General features: G+C 43.7%; 3 protein-coding genes across 3 annotated transcripts; 2 read left to right on the top strand and 1 right to left on the bottom strand.

The window, feature by feature from the left end:
* Nucleotides 1–107: 107 nt before the first annotated feature.
* Nucleotides 108–4,023, bottom strand: LOC137940528 (probable glycosyltransferase At5g20260). Its single transcript, XM_068785639.1, has 4 exons — nt 3,564–4,023; nt 3,222–3,445; nt 1,790–2,147; nt 108–942 (listed from the first exon to the last, which is right to left on the bottom strand). Exons 1-4 carry the CDS (start codon nt 3,912–3,914, stop codon nt 277–279), a joined length of 1,599 nt encoding a protein of 532 aa, XP_068641740.1. The 5' UTR covers nt 3,915–4,023; the 3' UTR covers nt 108–276.
* Nucleotides 4,024–5,320: 1,297 nt separating this feature from the next.
* On the top strand, nt 5,321–8,076 carry LOC137940529 (probable glycosyltransferase At5g20260). Its single transcript, XM_068785640.1, has 4 exons — nt 5,321–5,723; nt 5,833–6,008; nt 6,781–7,135; nt 7,299–8,076. Exons 1-4 carry the CDS (start codon nt 5,382–5,384, stop codon nt 7,956–7,958), a joined length of 1,533 nt encoding a protein of 510 aa, XP_068641741.1. The 5' UTR covers nt 5,321–5,381; the 3' UTR covers nt 7,959–8,076.
* Nucleotides 8,077–9,167: 1,091 nt separating this feature from the next.
* LOC137941263 (probable glycosyltransferase At5g20260) lies at nt 9,168–11,822 on the top strand. The gene is made up of 4 exons (XM_068786593.1): nt 9,168–9,541; nt 9,659–9,834; nt 10,432–10,786; nt 11,080–11,822. The coding sequence occupies exons 1-4, from the start codon at nt 9,191–9,193 to the stop codon at nt 11,740–11,742; spliced, it is 1,545 nt and encodes a 514-aa protein (XP_068642694.1). The 5' UTR covers nt 9,168–9,190; the 3' UTR covers nt 11,743–11,822.
* Nucleotides 11,823–13,941: the final 2,119 nt, after the last annotated feature.

Raw genomic sequence — 13,941 nt, 5'->3', positions numbered from 1 at the left:
ATAATTCCACGAGATCCTTGTCAATGAAAGGTATGTCTTGTTTTTTTTCACTAGGCATGAAATTAGAGCCTTGAATGACCTACTAATAATTTTTTTACACTCTGAAACTTAATAATTTTTATTGATGACAAAAATCTGAATTACAAAAATAATACCAGACCTGGTAATCATAATTTCCGCCATTCCAAGGCTTGACATGTTTATTACATCTAAAGAACACAATTTTCGACTAGTTACAGAATTCAAAGCAGAAGCCACTGTACAGTTTGCTGGATTCTAGGAGAGACCCAGTTTCTGGTTCAGCCTCCTCAGCCAGATAGAATGGAGCACCATATGGAACACGTCGTAGCTCTTCGCCGGCCGGTTCACCACGAAATGTCTCTTCACTGCCACCACTCTCTTCTGTAACGTCAGGTATCTGCGCACCGATATACCCTCCAAAATCACCTTGATGTCGGGTATCCGCTCCACTGGAATCTGGACGGTGAACTTGCTCCAGTCAAGCACGTCGCTGAACGGAGGGATGTAGTGATCGGATATCAGAACGGGAACGCAGCCGGCGTAGATTGCCTCCGCCACGCGGGGGCTTGCGACTTCGAAGCCGCTGGGGCAAAGGCAAAACTTGCTGGAACCCATTAGTTTTGTGTAGTTGAGACCCTTGGGGAGTGACTGGTAGACTTGGACGTCATTGTCTTTGTTCTTCCAGTGGCGTAGCAGGATTTTCCTTATTTGGCCATGCTCTCCACCTGCGAAGAAGGCAAGGAGTTTTCTTTGTGATGGGGGCAGCCCGCCGTGTAGCATTGACAGGTGGCCGAACAGAAGGTTAATTTCCGGCATCGATACGTCTCGTCCGGGCTTGAAGCCTTCGGAGGTGTTGGCATTGCACAGAACTCTGATGAAGTTGCTGTAGAAATCTGGGTGAGCCATGGATATGCTGGGTGCCTGGATTTGATCCATATAAACGGTAGAAAGTTGTTAGACTGGTTGCTATTTGATTGATCTCATAAGGTAAAACAGATGCGAAAATTTGGTTGGGGATGTTAACAAAATACAAAACCAAACGCACTAGCTATGCACTATCGTGTTCATTTCAACCCCATCTACTCGAATGAAAATAATAATATCTGGAGAGAGGGAGCCGCACTGACAGCCCTTCTGGTTGGACAAAAATCATTTCATGGTGTGTTAGGTGCGAAGCGAAACCATGATATTCTTGCAGCATAGTCGTCTTCTGTGTGAGCAGAGCGAGACTTAGTGGAATGACAGCTTGATAGCCCATCAATGGACTTCAAAGTAAGAGTCGGGAAGGTTTTGCAATCTCTGAGCACTGAACAGAGGAAGAATTAAAGCTAAAAAAGTTTAATTTCTCTACATAATCTGCAGTCTGCAACAGTAAAGGATAATCCGTAATGAAAGAGGAAGAAAGTAAAAAAAGAAGAAGTAGTCAGTGAAGCTATGATGGCCATTTTTGTAGGGTCTTTTTCAGTCTTTGAGAGCGTTGAAAGTTTTAACTTCTCTGACAGTAAGTGGATAACAGTATCTAACCCTGGGAGTGAGAAGTAGTAGATATCCAGAAAAGAAAGAGAAGGGTTTTTTCTTTTTTTTTTTTAAAGTGAAAGGCTGCCATTGTGCTTTCTCCCGGAATCAATTATAAACAGGCCTAAGAAAACAGTAAAATTCTATGATCTCCAATGGGCATCGATACTCATCATCTTTCCAAATAAGAAAGAGAAAAAGGAACAGAATCAACTTTTTGTTAACCCAATAAGATGGAAAAGAGAAGACTCACCCAATCGTGACAAGAAACAAGAAAATGGTCAGCACCATTGCTCCTGTTCCAATAATGGTACTTGCTGGAAACGACTCCAATGTAATCTCTAACCAGCCGCTGCAGCCGCTCCCTCGAGTAATCCGTAACAGGCTTGTACACGAACCATATCACCTTCGCGACGCTGAACGGGATGAAGAACGCATGCGCCTCGTCGGGGTGGCGAGCGGCAAAAGGGCTGCTGCGCGAGACGTCCATCTCGTCGATGAACTGCCCTTCGGTCGAGTAGATGTTGTTGACAGGTCCGTCGTGAACCAGAGGTGGCTCCCCTTCTCTGTACGACCACACCTTGAACCTCGCCTCCATCTCAATGTAGCTCCTGCATATGTAATTCCAATGGCTTCCATCAGTAAAAAGTTGAGGACAGTAACACATCGGAATCAAAACTCGAATCATTAATTACTTTCTCTTTCCTGCTAGCGTGTCTTCTGTTCTTCTGTGTGGTTTGGGACCACCGAAAGGTTAAATTCGATAGCAGAATATAAAAGCAAGAAATCTACTCGAGCAGCAGGGGAAAGATGATTATGCACAGGAGGGAGGGCAGGACTCTTTCGGTCTTTTTTGTTTTATATTTTTCCTTCACTAGGCCCTCCGTGCCGAAGATCAGAAAATTAATGGAGTCCTTCGATAGTGTTTAGGAACTTTCACATGGGCCATGGAATCCTTCCACGCATTTTCTAAGCTGGAATTTGAACCTTTAACGATGGCTTCCACTGACAGATACAGAATGAGGAGAAGAGCAATTCTTGGCAATCCTGGCAGAAGATCCTCCCTGTTCTAATTATTTTTAATTTTTTAATAGAAAACAACAACCAACAACCAACAAAAACCTTTATAAACACGCTTAGTTTCGAGATTATTACTTAATGGGACCCCGGCATTCCGATTTTCGAATGATTGACTGATTAAATAGAAATCAAGGATTAGCGAAGAGAAGACGCAAAGTCTTTTAGATCCGATTATGTAATCGGATTCAGGGAGATGCCTGCTTTTACGAGGCACTTTGAGAGATGGGGTAAGTTACGATAACAACGGGTAAGAAGATGCCAAAAACTAAAGAGCAGTGGAGATTCAGCGTGTACCGGTCCCTAGCAAACACGCGTTCTTTGGGTGGGCCCATACTAACTTTCGAAAACATTTTTTCAATATTTAAATGACGACAAAAACAAAAAAACGCCAGGACCTTCTCGCGTGACGTTAACCCAGCATCGCCGCCTCGCGTATGAGCAGTGCGAGACACGCGCGACTACCTGCGGAGGGATTATTCGCTTTGGTGGTTTACGTCACTCGAGGCGTTTGCTTCGAGCTGAATCGCTGAAGGCAGCAGAAACAGAGAAACGACTAGACGCAGAAGAGAGGGAGAGAGAAAGAATGGAGTTTAGGTCGGCTTAACTGATGAAACGCGTAAGGGTTCCGATAAATGGATCCTCTGGGGACGAAGCTCTGCACTTTGCTTGAGGTGTAATTGCGAGACATAACCGCTCTGCGAATCGCTGCTCGTGCTTTCGCTAAACCCAGCTCAATCTTATCCAATCCAGAATCCCTTTTCCTACCTATTCCCATCACTTTCTTCTCCCTCTTGTCAGCTTTTGTATCTATCTGCACCTTCACCACCAGCTGAACCAAACGAAACGAAACAAAACAAAAGATAAATAAAAATCTCTCTTCAGTTAACTTCTTTGAAACAAGTGATCTGATTCACGCTTTCAAGAATGATTTGATGGTTGTTAATTACCTGAACATGGGAGTCGTTTGTACTAGACTCTGTGATCTTCTCCGGCCATGATAATTTTCTGGAGGAAGCTGAGGTGGTGGAGGTGGCGGCGGAGGCGGAAGCTTTTCTGGAAGCGTTGATGGGGAAAGCCAGACGGGTGGAGAAATCATGAGAAAGCGCGGAGATGGGACGCACCTGCATCGTTTGATGGGTGCCGTTTGCCTGAATTCGGATAGACGGGACAAAGTCCCAGTCCGATATACCGATGGCATTCCTGTTATACGGGAGGAGGTAGAAGAAGAAGAAGGGGAAAAGAGGAAGAGTGGCGATGGTGAAGAGAAGACACAGAGCTCGGCGACACATCACACCCATCACCCCCACCACGCTAGAGGAGGAGGGAAACAGCAGACAAACTTAAAGCCAGCAACTTGGCCGACTTTTATGTTTCTCAGTGATAAAATACGCCCCGTTGTACCAGAAATAGAAAACAATTGATCCGGCAGTAAATAAGAACTGAACTCAAACATAATCTCAAAAACTAAGATCCCATAGTGAAAAAGGAAAGAAATCAAGGGTTCCGAAGCAAATAGATAGGACGAAGTAATGTAAAAACGATTGGTAAAAGATCTAATCTGAAAGAGGGAAAACCAATTGACTCTGTCGGGTCGCACTCGGAGTACGATATCTCCACTTTCTTAGTTGATTACTCATACGCAAATAGAAAATTGCCACATTTGACGAATTTGAAGCAGCGGTACCGCGCAAGACGGTCGTGGACAAGACGGAGAGCCGCCTTCGATTGGGAGAGAAAAGCGGTCTGCGCAAGAGCGTCCCTCGAGGACTAATCAATGGGCGACCCAGAGTGACAGGTCTCACCATTGGCTGAACATTTACTGTCTTCAATGGCCTCTGTAATTGTCTATCTAGGGTCATGCTCATGATCCAATCCGACGGTGGTTCCAACTATCCTAATGGTAACTTAGCACACATCTCACACATGTCTCACATTGCTCAAACGTGTCCACCGAACCGACTCGGGTGACTCAAAACGGTTTTCCCTGACTGAGTTAGACGTGTTTTTAAGGAGACCTCGAAAGTTTTTTTGCCCGTTTGCTTGAATCGTCAAATTTCTAGCCGGCAGCGAATAGGGACGTAAGGAGAGGTAGGGGGCCCCTCTGGCGCCCGCAGTATTGATGAGGCACGTAGGTTCTGTCACGGAACGGAACTCGTGCGTGAAAAGTCAATCAAAACTGTTTGGTAGGGATAGGAATGTTCCCCATTCAAAGCTGTACTCTGGTGACCCCTCCACTTTGATCTCTCTAATCTAGACATAATCGAAAACGAGTACGAGAAAACCCAAGTAGATTTTGCCCTTTCTACTTCGTGCTTTCATGAATACCGTGCAAAGGTTAGTAAATCATCTACGACGTGAAGGCGGGGGCTGGCTGTCTGCCGTTTCTATCGGTCGACCTTTACCCCCGGATCAACCACCGTGCCAGAAACGTAGGCTTCAGCATGTGACCCGGCACGACCACCATTATCACCGCCGAGTAGAATGGGTAAGGCCATTGCAGTGAAGTCTCCTGACTCCTCCTCCCTTGTATACCCCCCAAATTCATCTCATGTTATCTTTTTCTGGTATTTGGATGTAAATGACATTCCCAGAGAAGGGAAGGTTTAAAACCGTCATAGCTCATCACCTTCATCATTAAGTAAACAATATCGAGTTTAGAAGGCGTTTCACTTGCAGAATCGATCATTACTCTTCACCTCCATCATTAAGTAAAGACTATCGAGTTTAGAAGGCTTTTCAGAGGGAGGTGGGAGGTGGGAGGCGAGATGGGTGTTTCGGACTGCGGGCCGTCTCTCTTGCCTTTGGTGTTGCTTCTTCCCGTACTCTTCTTACTCTTCGCCTTGAACCAGAACCAAAGCCATTTCTTCAATTACAGCGTCGTTTTATCAAATGGAAACGAGAGCTTGATAAGTCCTCATATTTCGACTATTTCAAAAGATTTCCTGCTCGACAATGAAGCACTTCCACCTTCCTCTAACGCTAACGCTAACCCGCCTCTCACACCTCCGCCGCTGCCCACCAATTTTTCTTCTACTAACATCTCCAATACTCTTACGCCGCCTCCGCCGGGCAAGGCGTCCGTCAGCATCGCCGCCGTAGCGAACAGAGTAAGAAGAAACCGAACACCCGTTTGAGCTAGTGGTTACTAAATCTATCAAGAAGCGGTTATCGGTCTTCTTCACAAATTCACTCTTTATCTGGTTGGTTTTATTACAGGACAGAGTCGCAAAACGAGACGAAAGACGGACTGGTTTGAAGAAAATCGAAAGTGGTTTAGCAAAAGCACGAGCTGCGATTCGTCGAGCGGCCATATACCGGAATTACAGTTCGGATACAGTCCAAAGCTTCGTGCCGACGGGCAGCATCTATCGGAATCCCCATGCGTTTCATCAGTTAAGCAGAATTTTCGCCCGATTTTGTCCTTTATCCATTTCATTTTTGCAGTAACACGGTTCCCTACAAATTTCGACACAACTCTTCGCGTTTTAAACATTACATAAAGAAGAGCTTTTGGTTTTAGTTTTGGTGGCACTAACTTTAATTGGAGATTGTTTCCATCTATTTGAAAACAAGGGTGAAATTCAGAAATGGAAATTTGCCTGGAACAAAAAAAAAATTCATACTTCAAATCTTTTACTTTCCGGTTTGTTCGTCTTGGAAATGGAAACCACTGCGTATCAATATTGGTAAACAAATAGCGAAAGAAACACGTAGAATCTTTATCAAAATTATCGTCTTCTCAGTTGGTGGGAAAAGTGATCGGACGATCGGGAGGCGGCGGCGTTCGAAAAGCACCGGAGTCAATGTCTTGCACGGCTCTGCAACCATCTGTTTGTCTGGCCTACTCGACGCAGAGAATATTTTAGGTCTCTCTGGAAATTTAGTTTTATCACGGTCCCACCTCCAAGCTCTCGACAGTGACTTTTGGAGCTTCCTTACATAAACGGCCTATCAACGAAAGTCAAATCTTAGCCGTCTAATCATGATCGGTTAAGATAACCGTTGATTGCACGACTCAAATTGTTATTGATCGTGATAGGACGACATGTTTGGTACCGAATCGTTTTTCATACTGGATCAAACCTGTATCGTTCGGACATGAAATAAATATTAACCCAACCATGACCATCCCAATTAAATCCCCCTGATTACAAATGGTTGCAGGAGCTACCTGGAGATGGAGAAGAGACTCAAAGTATGGTACTACAGAGAAGGGGAGCCTCCCCTAGTTCACGACGGACCTGTCAATCATATCTACTCCAGTGAAGGCCAGTTTATGGATGAGATGGAGAGTGGCAACAGCCCCTTCGCTGCCAAAACGCCGCAGGAGGCTCTCGCCTTCTTCATTCCGTTTACTGTGGTTAAGGTGATAAGGTACCTTTACAGGCCCCTCCTCACTTACTCTAGGGTGCAGCTGCAGAGAGTTGTGACTGATTACATCGATGTTGTATCGAGCAAGTATCCCTTCTGGAACAGAAGCCTTGGAGCAGACCATTTCATGGTATCTTGTCACGATTGGGTTAGTATATAAACACTCTTCTCTTGTCTAGGGCTTCCTGTTAATCCAAAAATGTTTTTATCCTCACATATATCCGCCATTGAAGAACTCTCTCCATGTTTTTTTTTGAAAGAACTGAGAAAGTAGAAGGTTTTGTAACTTCTATTTGAATGGACTGTTGCAGGCGCCGGATGTAACAAAAGCCAACCCGAAGCTGTACAAGAACTTCATCAGAGTTCTATGTAATGCAAACACCTCCGAAGGATTCCTACCGGAACGAGATGCCACATTACCCGAGATAAATCTTCGTTTCGGTCATCTTTCAGTGCCAAGCAGAGGGTTTCCGCCATCGAAGAGGACGATTCTTGCCTTCTTTGCAGGCGGTGCCCATGGGTACATTAGAAAGGTTCTGTTGGAGCATTGGAAGGACAAGGACCAGGACGTCCAAGTCCATGAATACCTGCCCAAACGAGTCGGTTATAGCAAACTGATGTGGAAAACCAAGTTCTGCTTGTGCCCCAGTGGGTACGAAGTGGCCAGTCCGAGAGTGGTGGAAGCCATTTACGCGGGTTGTGTTCCAGTCCTCATCTCCGACCACTACGTGCCTCCTTTCAGTGACGTACTGGATTGGAGCAAATTCTCTGTTCAAATACCAGTGGATCGGATACCTGAAATCAAGACGATCTTGCAGGGGATTTCCACACGAAGATATCTAACGCTGCAGAGGAGAGTGAATCAGGCGCAGAAACATTTTGTGGTGAATCGGCCTTCTCAGAGATACGATGTGACTCACATGGTGCTTCACTCTGTGTGGCTTCGGAGGCTTAATCTACGCCTTTCTTAGTGAATAATACGACTCCAGGTACTTTACTGGCCAACCCAGGATTATAGGCCGAAATTTACTAAATATCAAGTTATTATAATTTTGACTAATTTAATACAAAAAAGAGAAACTTACTGCAGTCCGGAAATTTATGAAGAAATGACTCGTAGATTTCAAAGACAGCCAATTGACAGTAGTGAGGATCGATCGACACGAAGAAACAGGCTGCCACAACACAGAATCCAAACTCCAAAGAGAAAATCTATCAGAATTCCTATCCCAAGACGAATTAAACGCCCTTTTTTAACACCCATTTGCATTGAAGCAGAAGAAAGAATCGTCTCGAACGGCTTTAGCTCGCAAACTGATTTCGAAACCCCCGTCAAGACGGAGACGGACTGCCCTCGTCTCTGAGACTGTAGACCAGCTCTACAATTCTACTGTAGAAGCTTAATCGTCTTTGTTTATAGAATTCCTTCAATCCTAACTTGACTTTAACTGCTCCCTTTTCTCATTCGGACCTACGAATCACATCAAGGATAGATTGCGACGCACGGCAAATGAAAAGAAAAACTATGGGCTACCATTAGGATTTGAACTCCTAATTATATAATTTGTTTCAAGATGTTGTAATCTAATCAGATGTTAAGCTCTTATCCCGACTCAAAACAACAAAACAGCGAACGTTAGGCAGTTTTAATTATTAATTTCGAAAGTCCGTCAAATCAATATCGATGGCTGAAATTGCAGAATAATGGGGAAAAGCCAGCTTCGTACATTCTTTAATTTAAACTGTTATTATTCATTCTCTCTCTTCTTATCAAACAGTTCTGCACTCGCATTCCTATAATAACCTGTCAATAAAGTGACTATCTTCAGCTTTTCAAAAACAAATCAATAAGCTTACATGTGATGGGGATACGCGAGCGTTCTGGTGAATTGCAATCGCTTTCGAGGTCCACCGTGATCGGCTACTAAAACGGGAGAGGTGAGAGCCGCCAAGCGAACATCTTCTTGAACCATCGTATTATCCTGTATCCGCCTTCACGCCCACATTAATGTCAAGTCTAATCTCCATTATTCAACCTCATTAATATATATAAAGTCTCCTCTACGTTATTTGGACGTAGATGCCATTTGGAGAAAAGGGGAAGGGTCGCGAGCTGCCATTGAACCGACCATAAAAGAATCGGCGTTACGAAGTCTTTCACTTCCAGAATTCGGGTAGAGAGAGTATCAGGGAAGGAGCAGAGATGGGTCTTTCGGGCTGTTGGCCGTCTTTCTTGCCTTTGGTGGTGCTTCTTCCTGTACTCTTCTTTCTCTTCTCCTTCAATCAGAGCCAAAGCCATTTCTTCAGCAATATTTTCGTCAGTCGGGTTACACCTCAAACTTCTCATATTTCAGCTATTTCAAACGATTTCGTCCAACACAGCAAAGCACTTCCCCCTTCCGACGCTTCGGCTTCCCCTAACATTACTGCCCCTCTTCGGTTTCTTTCACCGACGCTGGCCACCATTTCCTCTTCCACTAACACTTCGAATAGTACTTTTACACCACCACCACCCGCCAAGACGTCCGTTAACATCTTCCCTGGTCGAAAGAAAGTAAGAAGAAAAGATTGGGCACCCATTTGATTTAGTGTTCCTTACTATGTGCATTAAGAAGTGGTCTTCGATCGGTCTTTAATTGATTCAATTTTTTCCGTCTTTTGTACGTTGCAGGACAAAGTGGCAAAACGAGACGAAACGCAGATTAGTTTACAGAAAATTGAAGCTGGTTTGGCAAGAGCACGATCTGCGATTCGCCGAGCGGTCCTCTACCGGAACTACAGTGCGGAGACAGACAGGAGCTTTACGCCGTCAGGAAGCATTTATCGGAATCCCTACGCCTTTCATCAGTTAAGCAAATTCTCACCCATATCATCTTGATCACTCCGTATAAATTCTTCTTCCCTTCCGTCCTCTATTCATGTCAACCATAGCCGATAACAGTTCCCGACGAGAAAGTGCCATTGAATACCGGCGGCGCCCCTCGAAGTGGACGGTGACACGGGGAGGACTGCATACATACCAGTCCGCCGCTGTGTCACCTTCTTCTTGTTTTCCTATTCTGGGCTACGTGACACCTGTGTGCTTGGCTGGCTGACGTTTTTGACCCTCTCTACGCAGAGAATATTTTGGTTTTTTTATTTTTCCCTCATGGAGCCTACTCTGGGTTCACTAACTTCATTAAATTCGGTGGGCCGAAACGCGTTCGGCTTTCCGGCAATCCCCGTCGCCGTCCTGCTCTAACGTTTCACATGCTGTCTCGACTCCCGGACCTATTTATAGTAAATTGACAATTGAATCAGGACGAGCGAGATTTCGGCACTTTATACGCAGTTTCCTTCTTACCGTCACCTCGTTCTCAGTTCCGCGGAATCGTGGAACTGGACTTTTCTCTTGTGACATCAAAACGAGCCGACCAGAGCCTCATGGGGACCGCTCTTGTGCAGGAGTTACATCGAGATGGAGAAGAGATTCAAGGTGTGGTCCTACAGAGAAGGGGAGCCTCCCCTCGTACACGACGGACCCGTCAACAACATCTACTCTACCGAAGGGCAGTTCATCGACGAGATGGACGGCGGCAACAGCTCGTTTGCTGCTAAGACTCCGGAAGAGGCGCATGCCTTCTTCATTCCCTTCAGTGTCGCCAAAGTGATTTGGTACCTTTACAAGCCCCTCATCACTTACTCCAGGGAACAGCTTCAAAGGGTTGTCACTGATTACGTTAATGTTGTGTCGACCAAGTATCAGTTCTGGAATAGAAGCCTTGGAGCAGATCATTTCATGGTTTCCTGTCACGATTGGGTTAGTATTATACTCCTCTTTGCCTTTCTGTTAATTCGAGCATATTGAGCTGTCAACCATGTGTACCGGAACGAAAGCAGCTTGGAAGACGAGAATCCGCCATTGAAGAACTCTCTCCATGTACTTCAGAATTCAATGCATTGACTAGATGAAACAAGAAGATGGTTTTATAATTATAACTGATTTTAGAAGCCACTTGGTACAGGGTGTCTCTTCTTTCCAGCAGAAATAATGGAGAGCCTCGTCCCTATCTCTTTCCTCGACTAACTTCATTTCGTTTTGGACTGTTCCAGGCACCGGATGTAACAAAAGCCAGCCCAAAGCTGTACAAGAACTTCATCAGAGTCTTGTGCAACGCAAACACCTCGGAAGGATTCCAACCTGAACGAGATGCGACATTACCCGAGATTAACCTTCACTTCGGACATCTTTCTGCACCAGGAAAAGGGCTGTCGCCGTCAAAGAGAACGATTCTTGCTTTCTTTGCCGGCGGCGCCCATGGGTACATAAGAAAGGTCCTCTTGGAGCATTGGAAGGAAAAAGACCAGGACGTGCAAGTCCATGAGTACTTACCCAAAGGTGTCGATTACACCAAACAGATGTGGACGAGCAAGTTTTGCTTGTGCCCCAGTGGGTACGAAGTGGCCAGTCCGAGAGTGGTGGAAGCCATTTACGCCGGATGTGTTCCAGTCCTCATCTCCGACCACTACGTGCCTCCGTTTAGCGACGTTCTGGATTGGAGCAAATTCTCGGTTCAAATACCAGTGGATCGGATACCGGAAATCAAGACGATCTTACTGGGGATTTCCACACGGAGATATCTGACCCTGCAGAGGAGGGTGATGCAGGCGCAGAAACACTTTGTGGTGAATCGGCCTTCTCAGAGATACGATGTGACTCATATGGTGCTTCACTCAGTGTGGCTTAGGAGACTGAATCTACGCATTTCTTATTGAATAATAAACCTGGCCGGTTTCTGTGTCATATATGTATCTCTATTGTAGAGGAAATTTTGTTGTTCGAGTTTGAATACAATAATCCGGGAGTGTTGTTGCAGATAGAACGATAAACAGTATTGTTTTCTGAAGGAAAATTGAGAAAAAAAAAATGTTTCGCAGATTTATATTTACAGGTTAGTAGTTCACCAATCTGTTCTCCGTTTTATAATCTGAAGCAATGGAGTCCAGAGGTTTTCAATTCGTTGTTGGAGATAAGCTGCAGAAAACACCGGGAGAGGGGAGAGAAAGAGAGAAAATCAGGAAGACAAAACACTGATTTTGGATTTATTTTCTCAACAATTTATACATTTTGTTTGATATATAATTTATATATTTTCTGTAATTTATTATTATTATTATATTTTATTTTGTCCTTTTAACCATGGGCTTTATTTACTACTAATTTAAATTAATAAAATAAATAAATTCTATGCAATTGCATTTGTTGTAATTTCCATGGGCCTTCTATTTTTATTTTTTATTTTTTTCAGTTTTATATGTACCTGATAATTGATTTGTTTTTTTAATTTCTATTTATATTAATTTTTTATTTTTCTACTGAATTAATTATTTTTCCTATATTTATTTTATGCTTTAATTTTAGAATTTTATTTTCATAATTTCCTGTTTTATTTGTTGTTATTCAACGTTGGTCAAAGTTAGGTTTTTGAAAACTTGACCTTAGTCCTATGAGGCTTGGAGTTGGCCTTCTAATTCAGAGGTTTTTTGGGTCAGTTTATAGGTCAGAATTAAGGTCAAAGTAAGGTTTTTGGGCAAGAAGATGCTCAGGGTGGGAACTGGGAAGGAGTCAATTTTCTATTTCCAAAAATTTTGCAAGGTCGAATTTGAAAGTTGTTTATGAGGGTATGATTCTTATTTTTGTTTTTGTTTTTCACTAGTTTCTGCTACTAATCTACAACAACGATGGCATTTGCCGAAATCCCCATGAGTTCACGCAAATCCTGATCCTTCTTCTTCGCTCTCTCTGTATCTTCGGTAATCGGCATTAGAGTTAAACCCAGAAAACAGTTTCCGCCGGTGCGGCGTGGCCGCTCATGTTTACTTTATCAAATATCTCGGGAGGATGATAAGATGATTTACTTTAATTTAACCTATTTCGTACGATAATCTGGACAGAAAGTGATAAACTCCATGCTGGGTAAATTAGAGTAAACGGATAACGATCATGTCTGATTCTGTCGTCGATTCCTTACAGCCGTCGGAGGATAGTCATTTTAGATTTCTGATTCTGCATTGCAGAAACGTGTTTCAGATTCAGACGAGAGGGACAGCAAGTAAATGAGATATTAAGGTTCTTCCTCTTCTGCAAGAATTTTCGTTGATTTTTCCCCTTTTCGCAGGCGAATGTTCCTCCTGCAACGAAATACAAGAGGATCCATATTGGGACAGAGAATAGATCCAAAGTTTGGTGCAGCACAGAAGGCGGGACAAGCATTATTTATGCAGGTTCAAGAGACGGAAAGTGGAAATAGCCCCTTTACAGTCAAGAGGACAAAGAAGGCTCAGTTGTTCTTCAGATTAGTATCATTCCGTTACGAGACCCTTTTCTTAAAAGTCATCCCTGAGATGCAGGACAGCTCACAGTCTCATCTATCAAAAACCAATTATCCAATCCTTACTGGGATAAATGCCATGGAGCTTTCCTTTTTGTGGTGTTCTGCTATTGATTGTGTCAGTAGAATCTATTCTCCGTTGTCTACTAAATAGACTGCAAGGTACCGAAGTAAAGCTGGCGTAAATGAAATTTCTTCTGGGCACAAGATGCAATGGAGCCTGACGCCCGGCGATCTGGTACCTTACCTCCATCAGAACGATCTGCGATGTAGCCTATCTCCTAACGAATTAATCCCAAAAGAAATCTGACAAGTTAACCTCAAAACTCATGAGGATAACATCGTCCACACAAGCCCAAGAACCTTCTAAAAATACAAAATACGTGTTTTCTGTAACAATTTTATCCATTCAACACTAAAATCACACCCGATATTTGTTTGTATCATCTCATCCATTATCTATAAAAGCGGTCGGTATACTACTCAGAAAATATGAACGATGAAGTTGATTTTCCACAGGTTTCTGTTTACGAATAGGTCTCTGTTTTTATATTTTATCAAAGTGTATATGCTCTTACATGGT

Source organism: Aristolochia californica, unplaced genomic scaffold (genome assembly GCF_029961685.1).
Source record: "Aristolochia californica isolate CCGP_79_NKW_82.1479 unplaced genomic scaffold, dmAriCali1.0.hap1 SCAF_9, whole genome shotgun sequence".
Lineage (NCBI taxonomy): Eukaryota > Viridiplantae > Streptophyta > Magnoliopsida > Piperales > Aristolochiaceae > Aristolochia > Aristolochia californica.
The sequence above is the reverse complement of the archived record's forward strand: the minus strand, read 5'-3'. Positions and strand labels throughout refer to the sequence as shown.